The sequence below is a fragment of the Podarcis raffonei genome, chromosome 10 (genome assembly GCF_027172205.1).
Source record: "Podarcis raffonei isolate rPodRaf1 chromosome 10, rPodRaf1.pri, whole genome shotgun sequence".
Taxonomy (NCBI): Eukaryota; Metazoa; Chordata; class Lepidosauria; order Squamata; family Lacertidae; genus Podarcis; species Podarcis raffonei.
The window spans coordinates 54307372-54329109 of NC_070611.1; the positions used below are offsets into that span (position 1 = coordinate 54307372).

The 21738-nt window shown below is 43.6% G+C and overlaps 1 protein-coding gene across 4 annotated transcripts in view; it reads right to left on the bottom strand.

Annotated features, from left to right (window-relative positions):
• The window catches only part of KDM7A (lysine demethylase 7A), a 46586-nt gene extending 28703 nt beyond the window's left edge, over window positions 1–17883 (bottom strand). The window contains exons 1-2 of one of the 4 annotated variants that reach the window (XM_053404737.1): window positions 17626–17883; window positions 2182–2267 (exon numbers count right to left, since the gene is read on the bottom strand). In XM_053404737.1, the coding sequence (XP_053260712.1) occupies window positions 2182–2267; window positions 17626–17777 (238 nt within the window). In that variant the 5' untranslated portion in view covers window positions 17778–17883. The remainder of the gene's footprint in view (window positions 1–2181; window positions 2268–17625) is intronic. The other 3 variants (XM_053404735.1, XM_053404736.1, XM_053404738.1) reach the window with 3 other exon arrangements.
• Window positions 17884–21738: the final 3855 nt, after the last annotated feature.

The following is a 21738-nucleotide window of genomic DNA, read 5'->3' on the forward strand; positions in this document are numbered from 1 at the left end:
TATATGTGCATGCCAGAGAGCACCAAATCTTAACAGCCATCTGCTAAATGGCTCTAGCATTCTGGAGCCTATTTCAGGGCCTTGAAAGGGACACCAAGCTCACCAGGAAGATTTGGAACAACAGGCCAAGAGGCTGGGAGCTTAACTGATACTCCAATCAAGATTCAGCAAGGAATAGCATAGTTAACTTCATACTGGAAATGATGGTATTCTGAGGGCTACTGATCAGACACATTTTACAGAATGTGTAAAAAGCAAAAAACCACCAAACCTTTGGGAAATTCTGAAATGGATAGCATTGCTAAGATCTAGTAAGTAAAAGTCTCCTGAATGAAAGCTCGCCATTTAGAGCTATAGCTCATTCTGAATAGACAGTAAAGAAAACATATCTAGTACTGCACATTTTAATGCACTTGGCATTCTAGAACCAGATGATGAAAGGGTTTCACTGCGTGAGCTATTGCTGGGGACAGTAAACTCATTATTTGTTTAGAATAAGAATATATTATATGTAATCTGTGAACATCAGACTAAAAAGATGCTTCTTCTGTTTCTATAGAAACACATGTTGAGTTGGTAGAGCACAAGACTTCGTCTCAGTGTTGTGGGTTCAAGCCCCCCCTTGGGCAAAAAAATCCTGCATTTCAGGGGGTTGAACCCAAGAGGTTCCTTCCAACTCCATGATTCTATGATCTATGATGCATGTTTCCAAGTCAAGAAGCCAGCTTTGCCAACACAGGAGATCAGAAGGACCCCACATGCTCACATACTCCTCCACTTCCCTTTCATGTTCAGAGCTGACCATGATGCAGCATTATGTCAACTTTCACAAACTGCAGGTAACTATAAATCACAGTTTGCAAAATTCTTAATCATAGTTGCAAACCACAGTTTGGAGCTAAAAGGTGTAAGAATACTGGTGCGTATGGAATGCTGCACCATGGCGAACCCACGTAATGCAGTTTATTTGGACAGGTCAGGCTGCTATGCCAGCAGTCTTTTCTCAATAAAACAAATATGGCCACTGTCACACCTCCCTTTGTTATATCTGGACTGCAATGCATTCTACAATACCCTTGAAAAGAACTCATATTGCTCCCAATACAAAATGCAATCAGAATGGCTGAAAATTCTTTTTGGTTTTTTTAGCATACAGTTGTACCTTGGTTGTCGAATAGAATCCCTTCTGGAAGTCCATTCGACTTCCAAAAATGTTTGACAACCAAGGCGCAGCTTCCGATTGGCTGCAGGAGCTTCCTGCACTCAATTGGAAGCCGCGAAAGCAATGTCAGACGTTCGAGTTCCAAAGAATGTTCGCAAACCGGAACACTCACTTCCGGGTTTGCTGTGTTTGGGAGCCAAAATGTTCGAGTTGCAAGGCATTTGAGATCCAAGGTACGACGATATTACTCCAGTTTTGTTTAATCTGCGCTGAAGGTACCCCTGACCGTACGGGCCACTCTTGACAGACTCTAGGGTTGTGCGCCCATCTCACTTAAGAGGCCGGGGGCCAGCGCTGTCCAGAGACACTTCCGGGTCACGTGGCCAGCCGTTTACCTTCCCGCTGGTAAGCGGTCCCTATTTATCTACTTGCACCCGGGGGTGCTTTCGAACTGCTAGGTTGGCAGGCGCTGGGACCGAACAACAGGAGCGCACCCCGCCGCGGGGATTCGAACCGCCGACCTTTCAATCGGCAAGCCCTAGGCGCTGAGGCTTTTACCCACAGCGCCACCCGCATCCCTCTATATATATACGGTAGTTATATATAAAAGACCTAAATGATTTGCAACCAGGATTTCTGCAGTACCATCTCCACCCACACAAAACTGCACATGTTATCTTACACATAGTTCCATGCCCTGTTGAGCTTCATAAGTACAGTTACTTGGGACATGGGGAATAATCTTTTTGGCCATGGCACCTAAAGATGTGGTGCTTCCTCCTTAGGGAACTTTCTCCTCAGTTGGCCTCCTCTTATGGTTTTTGTGCACTCTCTTTATTTCACCAAGTATTTGGCCTATTCTAAGCTTCCTTCTGCCATGTGTAATTAATGGCTTTGCTTTTATATCTGTGTTTTTCATACATGCAAGCCCCCAAAAGAACTGAAAGGTGAGGTTTAAATTATTATTTTTAAAAACAACAACAACAACAACATGCATCACTGCTTAAATCATTACTTACTCAAGGAGGGTCCATGAAGAACTGCACAATTGGGACAGTGGTACAGATCAATGTCAACAGCATGGTGCTCTTCTACTCTGACACAACTAAAAGAAGAAGAAAAAAAATATTCAGGAACTCTTAAGTTGCAACTGCACCTTTTAAGGAAAATTATCAAAAGTTACATATATAACCTTAGGACAAGTTACAAGTTCTTCTCATCGCCAGCTGGGGTGCAAAAGTTCAAGGAAAGGAAACACCAAAAGTTGCTGCCTCAGCTACACAAGTGGAGGCACCCTGCATCCTTTGTCTTGTCTTCTCTGCTGCAGCCTTAAGGAATGGCTGCAGGCAAGTGACAGATGAAATCCAATTATGAAACAGAGCAAACCATGTTATTTTATGTGGTGCTGCATGTTATTGTTAGACTTTCGGCGGGGCTAAAGTCTGGTGGACAAGGTATACATCTACTAAATAAAGAACTTGAGCTTGTTCCCTCTTGAGCCTCCCAGAACCCAGTAAGCAAGGCAGAGAGTCAAAACCTTTTCTACCTTGCTTGTGGGTTAAGACCTGTATCGCATGCTACCTCCAGAAGGTAAGGATTGTTGGGGGGGGGCTCAACTATATGCGGTTTTGTGAATACACACCATCCCCACAATGTAAAAGTACACCTGACCGTTAGGTCCAGTCGCGGACGACTCTGGGGTTGCGTGCTCATCTTGCTCTATAGGCCGAGGGAGCCGCCGTTTGTCCGTAGACAGCTTCTGAGTCATGTGGCCAGCATAACTAAGCCACTTCTGGCGAACCAGATGTAAATTGCAAGTGACCTGTATGCCTATAATTCAATTATATAGTCAGTAAACTGTAGAGAACTCGTAAATCTTTCACTTATCAAAGTGTAAGGTAGGTAAATTATCATAAGGACTAGATAACAGAATCATGTGGCAAAGTTTTATTTGATAATATTGCAGAAAATGCAGCCCGTTATTCAACAAATCTGAACACCACCATTAAACAGGTATATTGTATTCCATAGCAAGCTGTTTTTCCATTAGATTGTAAAACTGCAAACAAACATTGCCTTTCTTTCTTCCTTAGCTCTTTATGTTTTTATGTTGACAGTAAGTATTACTAGAGGTCAAAGCAAGAGTATATTAAGCCAAGTTTTAAAACAGAAGGAACTATTGAGAGGGGGGGGGAGAGAGTGTGTGTGTGTGTGTTAAAAAAAAGCTTCAGACTTCTGTAACTAAGAAGCAAATAGTGTGACTGGATAGTGCCAATTAACTGAAGACATATCACACACTATTGGATGCTTTCCTTATACTAATTGGCAATATTATCTTAACCAAATTAATTAAGCACCTTAGTACTTCTCTCTGCCCACCCTCCCCAGTTTATCCTCCTTTAGATAAAGTATACTCTTCTCAAAGTGGAAGGCTAGCACAAGATAGAAACCCTCCTCCCTGTACCAAATAGCACAGGCGACTGCCACAAGCAGGCCTTGTGCCTGAAGAAAAGGAAATGGTAAAGTGCCTTCTTCCTGGCTTGGCAACAACAGAACACCAATTAGCTAATCAGTTGGTGGCAATGAAAGGAAGGAATCATTACACCTGGAGAGGATTTCAAGTTCTTTTCAGCTTAGGAGGTGTTGTATGAAAATTACTAAAACTACTTCCCAGTAAAAGCACAGAAGTGCTCTTACTACCTTTCGCCTGGAAACTCACGACTACAGAAGTTACATCCTTTCTACTTTCTGCTGCAAACCACCACAAATGGGTTGATGTGGTCATTTCACAAGGGCAGAAACAATGAAATATACTTAGCAGCACTTATAAAACAACTAACGAGCACTTACTTTCTGTCTCTGTCAAAGGTATGGTATATACAATGGAACCTCGGTTTTCGAACGTAATCCATTCCAGAAGACCGTTTGGCTTCCTAAACATTCGAAAGCTAAAAGCGGAAGCCTCAATACAATAGGGAAACTCAAAAAGGAAGCCACAAGGCACATCCGGCTTCCAAAAATTGTTCGAATTGGCATTCGAAAGCCAAAACATTCGTCAACAGTGACATTCAACATCCGAGGTTCCACTGTAGTAACAAAAACCAGCAACATATGTTCACTTTCCTTCCACCATACTGCTTTTTTACACCTTCTTCCCTTATACAACCCTCTCTCTAACCCAACTACCAGCATGTTTTCTACTACCTTTTAGAGGAGGGGTGGGAAACCCGTGCATTATTTCACTCCAACTCCCATCAACCAAAGCCAGCATTACCAGAGGGCAGGGATGATGGCAGCTGTACTTCAGCATAATCTGGATTCCCTGCCCCTGCTTTAGAGGTTCCAATTCCATGAGGAAAGAGGGTTAAGCCCCTGACAGTGGTGGAGAGAGCAAGGTGCTTCACCAGAAATACATATACATTCATTAATAAACTGAAGAATACAGTTCTGTATATAAATTAAGTGTTGTGTTTATGATCAACCTAGGCCAGGAGCAGTCCCAATCTTTGATATATATTTTTTGTTCACAGAATGACATCCTTTCCCTTCCCCACTTCTCTATACAGCCTTAAAAGTGAATAAAACATGTAAAAAGAATGAAGTATATGAAGTGAGCTTAGCAACCTCCTTGCAGTATGTCACCCAACAGCTTTAGATGAAAATAAATAGATTTTATACCACAATGTATTAAAAATTCATAACACTTTCCTACTCTAGTTGCCTTTTAAAAATAATGTAGAAGTGATTTCATGTAGAAGCTTTTTGCTTTAGTGGCAACATCAGCATTATACCCTGCTGAACAAGAATGAACTCAACATTTTCCGCAAGAATCACCAATTTAAAGGCCTACTTTACTTAATGCCAGACTAATGGAGATTAAATATTAATTCCATTCAAAGCATTCATGACCTGGAAAACTAGCACTATCTATTTAGAACCACTGGTACCAGTATGAGGCAGACCTGAAGACACAAATTTTCTAAATAATGAAACATTCGTTTGGCATATTTTGATGTCAGCAGTCATAACTGATATTGATGTACTCAAATGAGTTAGTTTCAATTTATTCTGACTTATGCCTCATGTTTCCAGTTTCACCTCACTGTTTTTAATGTCCCCTGATGGGGAGATGCACAAGCTGTGCTAACACTGATATAAAACATCTACTTTGACCATAAGGACAATGCAAGGAGCAGTAAGCATGGAACAGTTACCGCAACCATGCAACATACCAGGTAACAGAGCTTGCCTTCAAGCCAGGTTGTAGTTTCAGAGGTTCACTGCGTTTGTAGGCATACAGCCTGTGATAAAGAGCTTTTTCTCAGCCTGACTGATTTAAAATAAAATAAAAAACTTTAAAAGCCAGGACCAATACAATAAATTTTAACCTCTTGAAATGTAAGCATTGAGGCATTCAGATTAAATCAAGAAGTGCCTAAAATATATTAGTATGATAAATTATATTTCAATTTAATTAAATCTATTAAACTACTATGCAAAAAGTTTTGTTGCAATCTAATTTTCAATTTGTACATCAGTATTTTCACAGACAGGGAATTCTAAGCTAGAAGTTACTATAATATTCCAGCTACAAGTGTGTAAAAGCTCTCTCAAATGGAGCCTTGGTATATATAAATGTTAGTTTATCAAAGAGAGCCAAAAGAGGGCTGTGGCACGTTAAAAAGTTTTTAAAAATCGGGGCATGAGCTTTAGAGAACTAGCCTCACTTCTGATGCATGAAGCATTAACTCCTTAGTTTCACACATTTGTTGGAATTTGTTGTTTATCAATAAATAAAACAAATAAAACTTCTCATTCATTCATTTCATCAAAGGTTCTGATAGGGAGCAGCTAAAAGTATTCTAGATTTCTAATGCTGACTAATCTCGTGAACATAGCCTAAGTATATCACAAGGTCAAGTCCTTTAATACTTAAGATTTATTTAAAAAGTTAAAATTGAGGGGGTGGAGACAAACTAGAACAGCATTTTCCTCAATTTTTCAACAGATGCTCGCGTTTTAAAATATGAACGGATTTAACCTACATAACAATTGGTAATTATTCATACTAGTTTTCTATATTAAAAACTATTTTCAAAATTTTGATGTGAAATATAATCTAAATGCTGGTCAACAATATATACACATCATAAGATTGTAAGACATGTTTTATATGTAATGCATCTCATTACTGCTGCATAAATTAGAGGACTCTATGAAGCATATTAAGTAACAATAAGGGCAATAATATAAGTAGTCAGAAAATACAGTGGTACCTCAGGTTACATATGCTTCAGGTTACAGACTCCACTAACCCAGAAATAGTGCTTCAGGTTAAGAACTTTGCTTCAGGATGAGAACAGAAATCATGCTCTGGCGGCACGACAGCCGCAGGAGGCCCCATTAGCTAAAGTGGTGCTTCAGGTTAAGAACAGTTTCAGGTTAAGAACAGACCTCCAAAACGAATTAAGTACTTAGCCAGAGGTACCACTGTATTAGAAATTATAAATGAAGACACTTTAACATAATCAGTGATACCAGTGAAGTCTAAATAGTGTGTTGTAATTTCCTAGCTTGCAGTCTCTGCAAATTAGAACAATAAGGAACCACACAGAACACCATTAAAACGATTCCCATTACATCTATGTTTTCTATGTAGATCAAAAATAAAATATGTTAAACTGATTATTGCAGGGGGTGTGCTGGTTTCTGGATTCTAGTGGTCTCTTTCAAGTTGAGTCCTTCATGTGGTCACCCACCAGGTGCTCTGGAAACTACATTTGGTCTAAAACAGAACTAGTTCTCAACGGAGACCTGTAGGCCATTGCAATAAAGCAATAACTGTAAAATAACTGATAAGCCTCGAACTCGAGAGCAAGTCCTAATACTGCAAATTCCAGCAATGTCTGCCTCTTAAACAGACTTTGTGACACAAAATTGGGTTCACAGTAAATACTGTAGATAAGCCTTTTCAGTCCCCCTACTGTCCCCACTGCTGTACAATAATAACAATTTATTACTTATATACTGCCCATCTGACAGCTCTACAGTGCTTTCCTATCCAGTAGTTTCTGGCACCACCCACTTTTGAAGGTAACTTACAGCCCCAGAAAGAGAGAAAACAAGGTATGTCCAATTAACAATGAGACTTGGGGATCCTAGACCCTGGCACCTCCAGCCAATTCCTAGCAATTTATGCAGAACGTAAAGCCAGTGCTCCAGTCCTCAGCACCTCCCTGAGAATAGAGCAGAATCCTAACTTTACCAACTCTTTGGTCTTAGAGCTCCAATAGTACCATGAAACCCAAAGTGATCTAGGCATATGATGATTCCTGAATCCTGAGACTGGAAAACCCACAAAGACTCCACTAGTTTGATTGTGAAACTTCTTTAAGATCCAGTAAAAATAATCAAAGCAAAAGTAGCCCGATGATCCCAAATTCTGATTACTTCTATTCTACTTACTAATGCTGTCTGTCTACTTACAAGTTGGCAGAGCTCGTGGCCAACTTCTCTGAGCCGTGCACAGGAAGATCTGACCTGCCCCCCCCCCCATGGTGGGAGGGACAAAGCTGCAATGACAGCCCAGTTTTTAAAAGCTCTCTCCCCAATCCTTGGAGGAAGTGGCCTGTAGCTCATGTATGTCTCATTTTCCAGGTAGGCATCCTGGGCTTTAAATACGTGGGCTTATTATAGGAAATGGTGGGAGCAAGAAATCGATGTCCTTTGTCACATCTACATTTCCTATGACCGCCATCAACACGCACACATGGGCAGTTTATCTGCAACAACAACACACTTTACTAATAGTTTTCACTACCGTTATTTATTTTCATTCCATTTATTAATCATTTCCTGTAAAATCTTAAACCGATCTAACAATTAAAACAATTTCATATAAAAATGCGTAACTACATTTTCCATAGTTTTGCATCCAGCATATTAAAGTTTCTAAAGAAGTTGAGTATACATGTGGGTCTGCTTAACTTGGTAATTGGAAACAATTTCCATGCTAGTCACACATACCCCAAATAAGATTTTATCTAAACTGCACAATACGCTGCCAGATTTAGACAACAGATTTCTGCCAGGCTATGTTGACCAAAATGCTCAAAAAGGATTCTAACACTTCCATATCATGATCCAATATTAATTCAAGAAAAATAATTCAATAAATGAATGACTGCCACAAGACCATGTAAATAAAAAATGTGCTATATGTGAATATAGAAGGGAGGGGTTGAAAAATGCCACACAGTCACACCATGCCACCAAGGATTCAGTCCTGCTGACATTTCACTGTAATATATGGTAACTACATCATGCAACACCAATGGTGGTCACCTGTATGATGTAACACTAACAACCTCAAGAATCAGCCTGGACAGTACTAAACTGTCAGAAGAGTAATGTACCTGCTCTAGTTTTGCCAAGAAATGAAGGCACACTTTCAAGAGTTACATGAGATGCTGCAGACTACACTAAGGAATTTTATTTTGCAGCAGTAGTTGTGCTTATATTTGTCCCCTAGAGGAGAAATGTAATGCATAACAAAGGGAATATATATCTTCTACATACAGCAAATGTGAGCCAAGGATGCTGCACTGGGCAATGACCGTGCATTTGAAGATCTGCATCTCTTGCCTCCACATTCTGGTTTCATCAAAATGTAATACCAAATCATGGTTTGGCGCTAAACCAGGGGTCGGCAACCTAAGGCAACCAGAAGCGGCCCACACGGGTCGTTTAACTGGCCCACGAGCCGCCCCCGAACCGAGCCACCCACTCGGCGAGTCCCCACACACTGCGCTAAACCGGCGCAACGTGGCGCAGGGACTCGCTTCCATGTTGCCAGAAATTGTGTCTGCACAATTTCCAGACGCTGGAAATTGCAGGCAGGTGCGCTCATGCGCATCTGCGATCCAGCCCACAGGCTGCTGGAGTGAACCGGCCCAGGCGAGGTAAACCTTGCCGACCCCTGCACTAAATAAATCATCACAGAATGAGCCACAGTTGGGCTCCCTTCCTCCCATGTATACTGCATTTTTCTCCCCAACTTCCTGCTCCAAAGCATGGCTTGCTGATTTGAATGGAAGGCGAACTTATGTTTTGCCACAAACCATGGAGGCCATGAGGGAATGACAATACAGAAGGAAGAAAAAACCAGAGGCTTCTTCATATAGTGCCAAAATCATGGTATGCAGTTGCATGGCTAGGTATTTAAAAGATAGTTTGTAAAAGTGTGAACTTTAACCGAACTATCTCCTTTTTGGACAAGATGAACTTGAGCAGAACTAATTCACTTTTGACGCAAACACTGTATTAAACAAATCAGTGCTACACAGGGATTTATTTATACCAATGATATATTTCTGTAACACTCTCCACAAAGCACTTTTACAAGATACTACAGTAAGGAGGGAAAGTACTTGATCCCCTGCTAAATTTGCCCATTTGCCCTCTGACGAAGAAATGACCATTCCATAATTTTAATGGTAGGTATATTGTAGTTGTGAGAGACAGAATAACAATAGGGAAACCCCCAGAAACCCAGAAGACAAAAGTCAAAGATTGATGTGCATTATAATGAGTGAAATAAGTATTTGATTCCTTTCCAAACATGACTTAGTACTTGGTGGCAAAACCCTTGTTGGCAATTACAGAGGTCAGACGTTTCTTGTAGGTGGCCACCAGGTTTGCACATATCTCAGGAGGTATTTTGTCCCACTCCTCTTTGCAGATCCTCTCCAAGTCAGTAAGATTTTGAGGCTGATGTGTAGCTACTCGAACCTTCAGCTCCCTCCACAGATTTCCGATGGGATTAAGATCTAGAGGCTGGCTAGGCCACTCCAAGACTTTAAAGTGCTTCTTCTTAAGCCACTCCTTTGTTGCCTTGGCCGTGGGTTTTGGGTCATTGTCAAGCTGCTTGGCAATAGTCTTGTAGCCCAGTCCAGCCTTGTGCAGGTCTACAATCTTGTCCCTGACATCCTTGGACAGCTCTTTGGTCTTGGTCATGGTGGCTACTTTGGAATCTGCAGGATTGATTGCTTCTGTCGACAGGTGTCTTTTGTACAGGTACTGTAATGAGCTGGGATTACAGGTAAGACCTCTCCCTTACAGCAGGTGCTTCTAATCTCGGCTCGTTACATAGTGAAGATACCAGGTAGCCTGACATCTGGCTGGTTTATAGGGGATCAAATAGTTATTTCACTCATTATAATGCACATCAATCTCTGACTTTTGTCTTCTTGGTTTCTGGAGGTTTTCCTGTTGTTATTCTGTCTCTCACAGCTATAATAAACCTACCATTAAAATTATGGACTGGTCATTTCTTTGTCAGAGGGCTAATGGGCAAATTTAGCAGGGGATCAAATACTTTCCCCCCTCACTGTATCATGCTGAACATTTAGGCTATATTTTTTTCTTTTGCATTAGTACTATCAAATATTTTCTGCAATCAAAAACCAAAGCTGAATTTCTCAAATATAATACTCCATAAGCATATTTTAAACAATACATTAAATACCGTTAAAACGATGGGAAGGTTGGAAATTAGAGTGCCTTATCGTTTAAAATAATCCTGCTTTACTGCCACAGAAACACTACTCACATGTTTTAATAACATAGCAAGTTTCAATAATATACACAGCTCCCCCTACCAATTCAACTATCCAGAGTTGTAATTATGTAACAGCCACTTCATGTTGCTTAACATACACAAGTCAAGTATTCCCCACCACCACTTGGCAAGATACAGAACTGAAACTACTATCAGTTAAAGGCAAATGTGAAATGCAAATATGCAAGTACAGAACTATTATCCAAGACAACAAGACCGTAAATTATTTCCAGGTAATCTTTTAAAATACTATGCATTACTTGCTCTACTGCACTTGCACATTTAAACTGAAACTGCATTGGTACCCTTTACTCTGGATTCAGTCCTATTTATTTACAGAACATAAATAAACTTGGTTTTAATATGCCAGAAAGAGAACCAGTGTTTATTAAAAAATCAGAGTATTTGCTACCTTCTCTTGACATTTAAAAATTGTTTCCAGTACTGATGTAGATGTACTGGACAACAATCAGCAACATGACAATCAACACAATGCTAATGTACATTAATTAGAAATAGAACTGTCATTACACTTCTATCTCTGTGAATCTGGCCTAGGATATCCACACTGTTCAAAATTAGCTTCTAAGGCTGCAATACTAAGCACACTTACTTGGAAGTAAACACCTTCATACTTAGTGAAACTTACTTCAGAGTAATATGCAAATGATGTAGTTGCAAAACTGATAAGGCTTAATCCTTAACTGACATAACACTTTGCTAATGAAACTGCATTTAATTATTTTATTCCTTGGAAACTTTTTACATAAAACTGTCACAAAGTGACATGATTGCCTTGTAAATAGGCCTACAAGAATTACTAGCCTACTTTTTTTACTAGTCTGCTAAGAGGCTAGTAGCCTGTATTTCCACATTCATTACAGAGGAGTGGAACCCTATTTTCCATGACAGCATAGAACCGAGGACTACTAATAGTGACTAGTTTTTAAAAATGCTTTTTACCAAGCAGGCCAGCAGAGAATGAATGTGCCTCCCTTCCTCAATGGCCAGAACAAAAACCAAGTTGATTGGTGGAGAAAGGTTGAGAGAGTCATTCCTTTTCTGTTGGGCCACTCATTCATCAGTATGGAATTCCTTGTCACTTACCTGACCTACCAGACAAGCAGGTAAATACAAGTATCTGTTTCAAGCACTAGGGTTAGCCAGAATTTTATGCTATTGGCCTGCTGCACAACTGGAAGATATGAACCCAGGAGAGACAGAAAAACTGCTCAGTGTCCTCAATGTAGAGGCATGTATTTTTCTACCACCGCATGTGCAGTTAGATATACATGGAGCAGCAGTTGACTGTACACATGTGCAGATGTGAATGCATATACATAGACACATGTTCTCGAAGAGCTGGCATGCAAAATTGGGTTCAAATAGCAAGACTGCATAAATTAGCCTCACAGCCACTAATCTGTAAACAAGCCCTGCAGACCAGAGTCAGCCAGAGCCTTTTCATTAATCAAGTGACTCTGCCTGTCATTTTTACCTGTGCTGCCTCTTAGCCAGTACAGGGTAGGGAATAACCAATGTGACTACGCTAAAGAATGAAAGAAACATATTTCTCTTTTCTTGCCAGTAACAAAACCAGTAACTGCTACATGATTTTATCAGTGATCTGACACAAATGGAAAATTTCAAAATTATTTAAAGCGAAAAAACTAAAACTGTCACAGTATTGAGAAGACAGTGACTAGACCATTAGAGAGAGAAAAAACCTGCTGTTTGTCTTATAGTGGCCTGTGGGCCAATACTGGCCCTTTAGAGGGTCCAGTCTGGCCTATAAAGTCCAAAAACATGCCCACTGACCAATCAGCTTATATCACTCTGATGGGCTGATGATGTCAGTTGTTGGCCAATGGGAAGGTTGGGATTTAATTCTGCACTGACCTATGTGCCTGTTCCCAGCAGCTAAACTAAGCAATATTGGCTCATGCGGTAGTTAAATCCTGCTCAGTTTAGCCACATGTGCCACTTCTCTTGCTGGCCAAAGCAGCAGGATTTAACCCCTGCTCATCCTCATTAAATCCTGGTCAGATCCCTACAAACTACTGGCAAGCCAAGTGATCCCACACCCTATATTTGTGCAGCTGGTTCTTCCTGCTTAAGTGCAGAACCTTTTATTTGTCCCTACTGAAATTCATTTTGTAAGCTTGGGCCCAGTTCTCCAATCTGTTATGGTCATCTTGATCCTAATTCTGTCTTCTGCAGCATTAGGCACTCCTCCCAACTTGGTGCCATCTGCAAATTTTATGAGCATCCCCTCAATTCCTGCATCCAAGTCGTTTATAAAAATGTTGAAAAAAGGGCCCATGACAGAACCCTGTGGAACCACACTTGTCATTTTTCTCCAGGATGATGAGGAACCACCAGTGAGCACTTTATGTGTTTGGTCACTCAAGCAGTTACCTGATCCAGCCCAAATTTTACCAGCTTCTCTGCAAGAATACTGTCAGACTTTGTCAGAAACCTTACTGAAATCAAGACAGACTATGGCCACAGCATTCCCTTTAGCATGCTACTATGGTATCCACTTGAGCCACAGGTTCTAGCCATTAAGGTAAAGGTAAAGGGACCCCTGACCATTAGGTCCAGTCATGACCGACTCTGTTCTAGCCATTATAGTGCAGCAAATGCAAGAAGGTAATTTGGCTTAAATGAAACAGCTGGTATATAAGGTAAAGGTAAAGGGACCCTTGACCATTAGGTAAAGTCGTGACCGACTCTGGGGTTGCGGCGCTCATCTCGCTTTATTGGCCGAGGGAGCCGGCGTACAGCTTCCAGGTCATGTGGCTAGCATGACTAAGCCGCTTCTGGAGAACCAGAGCAGTGCATGGAAACACCGTTTACCTTCCCGCCGGAGCGGTACCTATTTATCTACTTGGACTTTGACATGCTTTCAAACTGCTAGGTTGGCAGGAGCAGGGACTGAGCAACGGGAGCTCACCCCGTCACTGGGATTCGAACCGCCAACCTTCTGATCAGCAAGTCCTAGGCTCTGTGGTTTAACCCACAGTGCTACCCGCGTTCTATACACCAGCTGGTATATAGAATAGTGCATATTTAAGTTATTGTTATTTACCAGTGTCACATTTAAAACAAGTCTAATTCTCCTCTGGCTTGTAAAAAAAGTATTGTATGGGGCAAAAGTATTACAGTGGTACCTCGGGTTACATACGCTTCAGGTTACAGACTCTGCTAACCCAGAAATAGTGCTTCAGGTTAAGAACTTTGCTTCAGGATGAGAACAGAAATCGTGCTCTGGCGGCGCAGCGGCAGCAGGAGGCCCCATTAGCTAAAGTGGTGCTTCAGGTTAAGAACAGTTTCAGGTTAAGAACGGACCTCCGGAACGAATTAAGTACTTAACCTGAGGTACCACTGTATAGCCAAGTTATATAAAAAGTACTGTCCTTAACCTGGCATTCAAAGAGATAATTAATGTGTTAAAGTTTAAAAACAGATTTAGATTCAGGAACTGGAGATGACTACAGTTAACTCTTTAAAGAACTAACTATAGGACAAGTCACTCAGTGACAATTCATCTGGTTTGTGCAACCAGCTAAAATGCTATAGGGCAGGGATGTCCAACAGGTTGATCGCTATCTACTGGCATATCCCCGGGAGGTTTTTGGCTCCCTTTCCTTAGTGGTGGTAAAATCCGGCCCTGCCCCCTGGGCCCACCCTCCATTGTTGCACGATCTCCAGAATGACAGACTGAGTTATAATAGTGATGTTGATTGTTTCCTTAGCAATCTTATGGTGAGCCACTTTCCCCCTTTCTCCCTAAAATAGCTCAACAACTTTGCCATGAACCCCTAAAAAACGGCACTTTCCTCCCTTAAAAAAGCTCACTCAACAGCTTCGACCTGAACCGCCAACCTGCCAGTTTATTCTGTGAGTTGATTGCAGTCTCAGGAGTTAACCGTCCCTGCTATAGGGCATGGCTACAAGTAGAAATCAAACCTCAGATTTTAAAAGAAATCATGTGAAAGCGCCAAACCTAATGTAAATTCCATACATGCAAAGTGGTATTCAAAAGAATACAGTACATATGGATTTCAAGAAGAATTTAAAATTCCACTCAGAGGAAGCTCCTAAGAAAGGCTAAGGATTGTAAGATGCCTTCTGATCTCTATTGGATGTATTGCATTATAAAAGACAGAAAACAAAGGGTCCATGCAAGTGGACAACTCATACAAAAGATTCAAAACAGTCCAGGATCTTGTAAGAACCACTAGAGCCAATGCTTTAAAAACATATTCACTGATCCAACAACATAAGCAAACAAGCTGAGGTGTCCAGCTCTCTCAAGTACAAAACATCTGAACACTAAAATCCAAAGCAAAATGAAATACTCCAGCTCCTTTCAAATTAGAAAAAAGTATTAAGAAAATAGCAACTGAACACATAATTTAACTACACATAGACTAATATTTTCTGAACTGTAAATTAGGAGACAGATCTTGAGGCCAGAAACAGGCCACAATGCTGAACACTCTTGTAAATAAGCCCCAACTGGAGTTACTTCAGAGTAATCTTTAAAGTATTGCACTGCAAAAGTGACAATTCAGGGGGTTATTTTAAAAATTAAGATAAATTATCAGGAAAAGGATCAAACAGCCAGCAATAATGTATCTGTGACAGTCTATATTTAGCAAAATTGTGATGTTTTGTTTATTATCTTCCTTGTGGGATACTGCCGGGCGCTATAGCAATAGCAAATCTGTTTATAGTTCAGTTGCCAAGTAATTTGGATTTCAGGAGCCAAGCCATATGCAGAAGCACAATTATTTGACAGCACAATCCTATGAATACCTACTCAGAAGTAAGTCACAGAGTTCAATGGGACTTACCTAGATAAACATTAGAGACTAGATCTTTGTTTTCCCTCTTTTCCACAAGAAATCATTTTCTTAGGAATAACTTTTAGCTGGTTGCACACTTATAAATAAAAGAAATTAGAATGCTACCATATAGTACACTTCTACATCCACCTTATCATTTTTTCTGTCCTAATGCATTAGTTTGCTACTGCCCAACCCATTCCCCTGCCTTTTTGCCACTTTAAGCTCACCTAACTTTTAAAAGCATGGATCAATATTTTGTAACAGATTTCAAAGGGATTTTTTTAAAATCACAACTTCAAATATCAGTTCAAATTCTCCTACTGTTTAATAGGACTTCTACAGACTATTCCAGCAATGTTCTCTTTAACACAACCAAAAGACTGATTACATAACTATTTCACTGCTGTAGGCTTAGGAATTTGGAAGTAATTCAGAAAAAAATAAATGCTTTGTTCAATATACTCACAGAAATTTAGCAACAATAGAAGCTTGTTTCCTTTTTTAGTTTTGCAGTTTTCTGAATTAAAACACTGATGCTTACATTTGCAGCAATGCACCAGGATATTGTCAGGCTCCTCCGTAAAACACTTAAATCTATAATAGCCCCACTGTCACGGAACACACGGAATCTATTCAGAGACGAATACAGAACCACATGTGCACCTGCAATGGCAGGCAGGTGCACTTTGTAGACGGCGAGCCAGCCTAGCTTCTAAATGTGAACAATGTATTCGCAATAATCACCGCGCGTGCGGCTCGACCCTCGAGGACAGTTACAGACCTTCTCTCTGTGTTATCTGTCTCCTTTAAAAACAAGAAAGATTAAAAAAACCCAAACAAACCAGAGAGGGAGTATATGTCTCTCTGATCCGGGCACGATCTGAAGCATGAACCATGTCCCTTTAAATTAGCTTCCCTTCGGAAGCCAGCAGAGGGAGATGAGGCTGTCTCGCCAGCTCCATCGTGACTCTGTTTTTGTTAAATGGGGGGTATTTAAATGTCCTGTTGTCAATCAAAGCGCACTTCCCCTCCGCAGCCGCGGCAGCAGGGGCAGCTCGGACAAATATTCTCCCAGATCGATGCCCCTTCCTCCGAACTTCAGTCGCCATCCAGCCTCCGGCCAGCTGGGAGATCAAAGGGCGGCCGAAAGAGAGCCACTCGCGCCGCCGCGGCAGCCCCGAAACTTGCTCCTTTGTTTAAATGCCCATGGATACCCACCCAGCCACCCCACCTCCTCCCTTCGCAGCTGAGGGGAGGCTGCAGCTAGTGCCGCGGCGCCGGCGTGGCCTCCTCTTCGGAGCTCGCACTTTCCCAACATAACTGACCCAACCTCCCTGTGCAAAGGAAAAAAGGAGGAAGGGGGAAAACACCAACCCGGACACTCACGCGAGCGCAACGTCAGAAAAGCGTCCGCGAGGCGCACGCAACTCTCTGGCCGGGGGAAGCACGAGCCCAGGAAGCGGACGGGACGGCGAGATGAACACGCATAAAAACACGCGCGCACACACAAAAAGGCACCTCAGCCGCGACGCGCTTCGAACAATGCGAATAATAATAAAAGCAACTCAACTTTCCGGGCACCTCTCGTCCCGCCAAACTCCTCAGAAGAGCCCCTCAAGCTCGGCCAAGGAGTCCCTTATATAACACTGTTTGGAGAAGGGGGTGGGGAGAGAGAGAGAGAGAAGGGAACCGAGGAGCGCCGGCGGCTGCCCGACGCCGCTTCCTGGTACGCCGAAAAGCCCCGTTCACACAGCTCTCCCGCAGACACGCATCGCGGCGCGCACACACCGCCTCTCTCTCTCTCTCCCCGCCTCATTGTCCTTCTGTTTGTTTCGCCCCCCGGCCGCCCCCTTCCCTCACGGCCCTCAGGGTCTCCCCCCCTCTGAATAATGCTCCCCCTCACACACTTCACTGTTTTGTTGTTGTTTTCCCGTGAGGAGACCCGGGCCCCCTCCTCCTCCTCCTCGCTGCCCCCTCGCGTGTTTTACCTGCCATGGAACCAGTCCTTGCATATGTCGCACTCGATCATGAAGCGGCTCACATCGTAAGGCTCCCGGCACACGCAGTACACGGGGGTCGTCGCCGCCGTTGTTGTTGTTGTTGCTGCCGTTGTTGCCGTAGCCGCCGCCGCCCCGGCCATCTTTAAAGAACTCGCTCTCTCGCTCACTCTCTCTCTCGCCCGGCTGGCTGGCTGGCTGGCTGACTTGACTGACTGAGCCGCCCTGCTCTCCTCCTCCTCCTCCTCCCTCGCCTCCTCCTCCCCCCACCCCGCCAGCCCAACCAACAGCCGCCGCCGCCGCCAGCCCAGCCAGCCAGCAGCCAGCCAGTCAGTCGGCAGCACCAATAACAACAGCGCGCGTGCTAGGCTCCCGTATCTAGAGGGAGAGGGGGAAGGAGCGCGCGTGCGCGTGCGTTAGGCTCCCACATTGGGCGCGCGGCCGATACCCCTCCCTCCCTCCCTAGAGAGCGGACAAACGGCAAGGGCGCGCGGCGGAGAGGGACAGTCACGTAAGGTACATCGCCGAGCATGCGCCCTAAAGAGGAGGAAGTGAAGGGCGGCAGGAGGGGCGGGGTGTGTATGTATGTGTGGAGAACGGAACCGTCGGCAGGAAACAAGGCGGCATGGAACTCTCACGACGCGTCAAGTGCGCGCGCGCGCGCTCACAAAAGGGATAAAAGTTCTCCCTCGCCCGGAAGCCCGCCCGCCCCGCCTCCCGGTCTCGCTCTGAATTGACAATGAGAGAGAGAGAAGCACGTGCCGCCACACATCCTTCTCTTCCCCTCACGCACACATCTCTCTCTTTCTCCCCCTCCCCTCTTTTTTGTAGGCGGGGCTCTAGAACAGCGGGCGGGTGAGGTCACAGGCACACGTTGGTCCCGCCCCTTTTCACTCTCCCCCGCCCTCCCGGCACCATCACGTGCTTGGGGAAGGAAGGTGCCGCGAGGACACTGTGGAGGTGGTTTTGTTTTTTTGTTTCTTCTCCCCCTCCCTCCCTGCTCGAACGCTCGTCGGCCGCGCGTCACGCTCGCTCACTCTTATGCAACCGAAGGAGAGCGGCGGAAGTCAGAACCTCACGGAAATGGCCGAAGTTTGCCCGAAGCGCTTGACTTTGTTTCTTCGAGTCCGGGGCGGGGCTGGAGCCGTGACAGCGGCGGCAGTGGCAGCGCCTTAACCTTGAACAGCCACGGGGCTGTGGCAAAGGCCAGGCGGGGAATAATTAAATGTGCGCGGAGTCCCGCTGCGTCCCGGTATGCGTGCGTGTTTATACGCACGTGTGGATGGACGTGCACGTGCATTTATGGGCAGGGAAGGTAGCAGCGTTATAGGCGTGCTGCAGCCATCCTTCCATTAAAAACACCCGCATGTTTTTTTTGCACGCGGTTTTTAAAAAGTTATTTATTAACACTTGCTCTGAATGGCCTCCTACATCTTGCATATCGTTCTCCCGCGATGCGCCGGTTAACATATCGGCAGAGTTTTGCAGATGTTTTTTGCGGAGGCGAGAGTGATCAGCAGCACAGTTATATTTAATATCTGCCGCGGACTCTGAATTCAGTTTTCCACTGTGGGCACACACATCACTTGCAAATGTTCGCCAAGTGACTGTTTGGGGTGGAAGGTTAAATGGGGATCTGCAGAAATGCAAACCTTGCAAATCATTCATGGTACTTTCTGGGATAATGACACTCCAGTATAACTTGCCTATACTTCTGAATAAAAGTCAATTGATAACCTCAGGGGCCACAGAGTTATATGAATAAGGAGGCACAGTTAGGGCTGCAACCCTCAACACACCCAGGAAGCATGTCACGTAGGTTTCAATTTGCTCTTGAGTCAATACTCTTCTGCACAAACTTCGTGAACTGTGACTAACAAGTAAATGTTGTGGGCAGGGCACAAGGTTCCCACAGCCATTGAATGAATGCAATTAAACATGAACATTAATAGTAAAGAAAAGCTTATATGCTTTACTGCAATTAATGCTGAAAACTTCAGGTAACTGAAAAAGCACCAGAGACCTGGTTCAGTCTTGAAATCTGCTTGTTGATAAGTTACATAAAACAAGTTGGCACTGTTTGTGGGCCAAACAACACTATCAACACGAGTTTTCTAGAGGCACCCACATGCATGGTTTAGGTGTGAAGGGTAAGGTTAAAGAGACAGCATCTTTTGGTGTCATGTGACACACTTGATGACCTGCCATCCCTTGCCTGCCACCTTCACTTGCTAGCCCCAGCAGGGCGAATTGCCTGCCCACCATGCTACTATCTTCTGCAGGTGGGCCTTCATAGAATCATAGAGTTGGAAGGGACCACGAGGATCATCCAGTCCAACAATGCAGCAATCTTTCACCCAGCGTGGGGCTCAAACTCACAACCCTGAGATTAAAAGCCTCATGCTCTACCAATTGAGTCTCATGCCTTTAAGAAGTGCATATAGTGCCTTGTTGCTGGAGGAGACTCTTGAGAGTCCCATGGACTGCAAGAAGATCAAACCTATCCATTCTTAAGGAAATCAGCCCTGAGTGCTCACTGGAAGGACAGAACCTGAAGCTGAGGCTCCAATACTTTGGCCACCTCATGAGAAGAGAAGACTCCCTGGAAAAGACCCTGGTGTTGGGAAAGATTGAGGGCACAAGGAGAAGGGGACGACAGAGGATGAGATGGTTGGACAGTGTTCTCGAAGTTACCAGCATGAGTTTAACCAAACTGCGGGAGGCAGTAGAAGACAGGAGTGCCTGGCGTTCTCTGGTCCATGGGGTCACAAAGAGTCGGACGCGACTAAACAACAACAACATAGTGCCTTGACCTGCAGAGTGTAGCCATCACAAACACTGACCCCTGAATTTCCTAAAGACCCAGTTTTTGCTTTTTGTTTTTAAAGGTGCAGATCATGTTCCCATCCCCAACTCAGAATGCAGAAGAAGAGGAAGGGGAATCTGGAGTCTCACGGACACCAGTATGTTCAGTCCATGGCTCTGGAGAAAAGAGCCGATGTGATGAGGCCGCAGCTGTGGATGGCAGCGGACCCCATTTCCTATGTACATTTGAACTAGCTTCTTATTCAGTGAAATGGTGGCTCTTGCACTCCCAGTATTGTTTGGGCTCAGGGAAGAAAAAGGATGGTGCCTAACAGTGTGCGGCCTGACATTTTAGATGGTGACTGACAGCATGATGCTGCCTCTGAGACCTGTCCTCTCTTTGCAGCGTGACAAGTCCCAGCTGCAAGGAGCTCTCCATCTCATAAGCCAAACCTCGCTATTCAGCGAGGCCAGCTGCAATCTGCTCCATTTTATGGTAATTAAAAATAGCGTTGGGCACCTGGTCGGCTGCCAGTGCAGCTGCTGCAGATACACTAAGTTTGAATGCCTTGATGCCATACATGCACCCTCACCCTTCCCTTCATCTGGAATATGTGACAGAGCAAATGTCTTTGGCTGCCATTTACAAATGGTTCCCTTTTGAGCAATCTCGGGCTCTGGCATGAGTGAACTAGGGATTTGTCCTAAATAAGGGTGCATCTAAAGTGGAGGTTCAGCACACAGTCCTTAATGTTTCTTTAGTACCAATGTTTACAGACAAGGTTTGCTTTGTTTCTTTATGAAGATCTGTAAGTCTCTTTTCCCATTCCTTTTTCAGGGCACACCCCTTACTTTGAGATGAAGTACTCAAGTTTCTTCCAGTTTAGGCCAGGAGGAAATTGCTTGGGGGTTTGCATTTCCGCTGTGATACGGAGGGGGGGGGCATGTCTTCTTCACCTTCTTCTTCGCTACAATATATCAATTTATTTCCAATTGTCAATGTCAAAAGGGACTAAAATCTATAAAATTCATAGAAAATCAACGTGCCAATTTGCTCAATTTCTCTAGGACTCCATCACACCTCCCCTGTCCTCCATAATCCCTCAAGCAAGGTGTCAAGACCCTAATCCTGTCAAATCACTCTGCCAAGCCTTTCCTCCAGGAAATGCCAGTACATGGACCATTGTCTTCTCATCAGGATGTGCTTATCTGCGCATATCTCCAGCTCTGCATATTCCCCCCTCCCTCCTCCATATGTTAATCCTGTGTAACCCAACCTCTTCTGGGATGTGTTTTGCA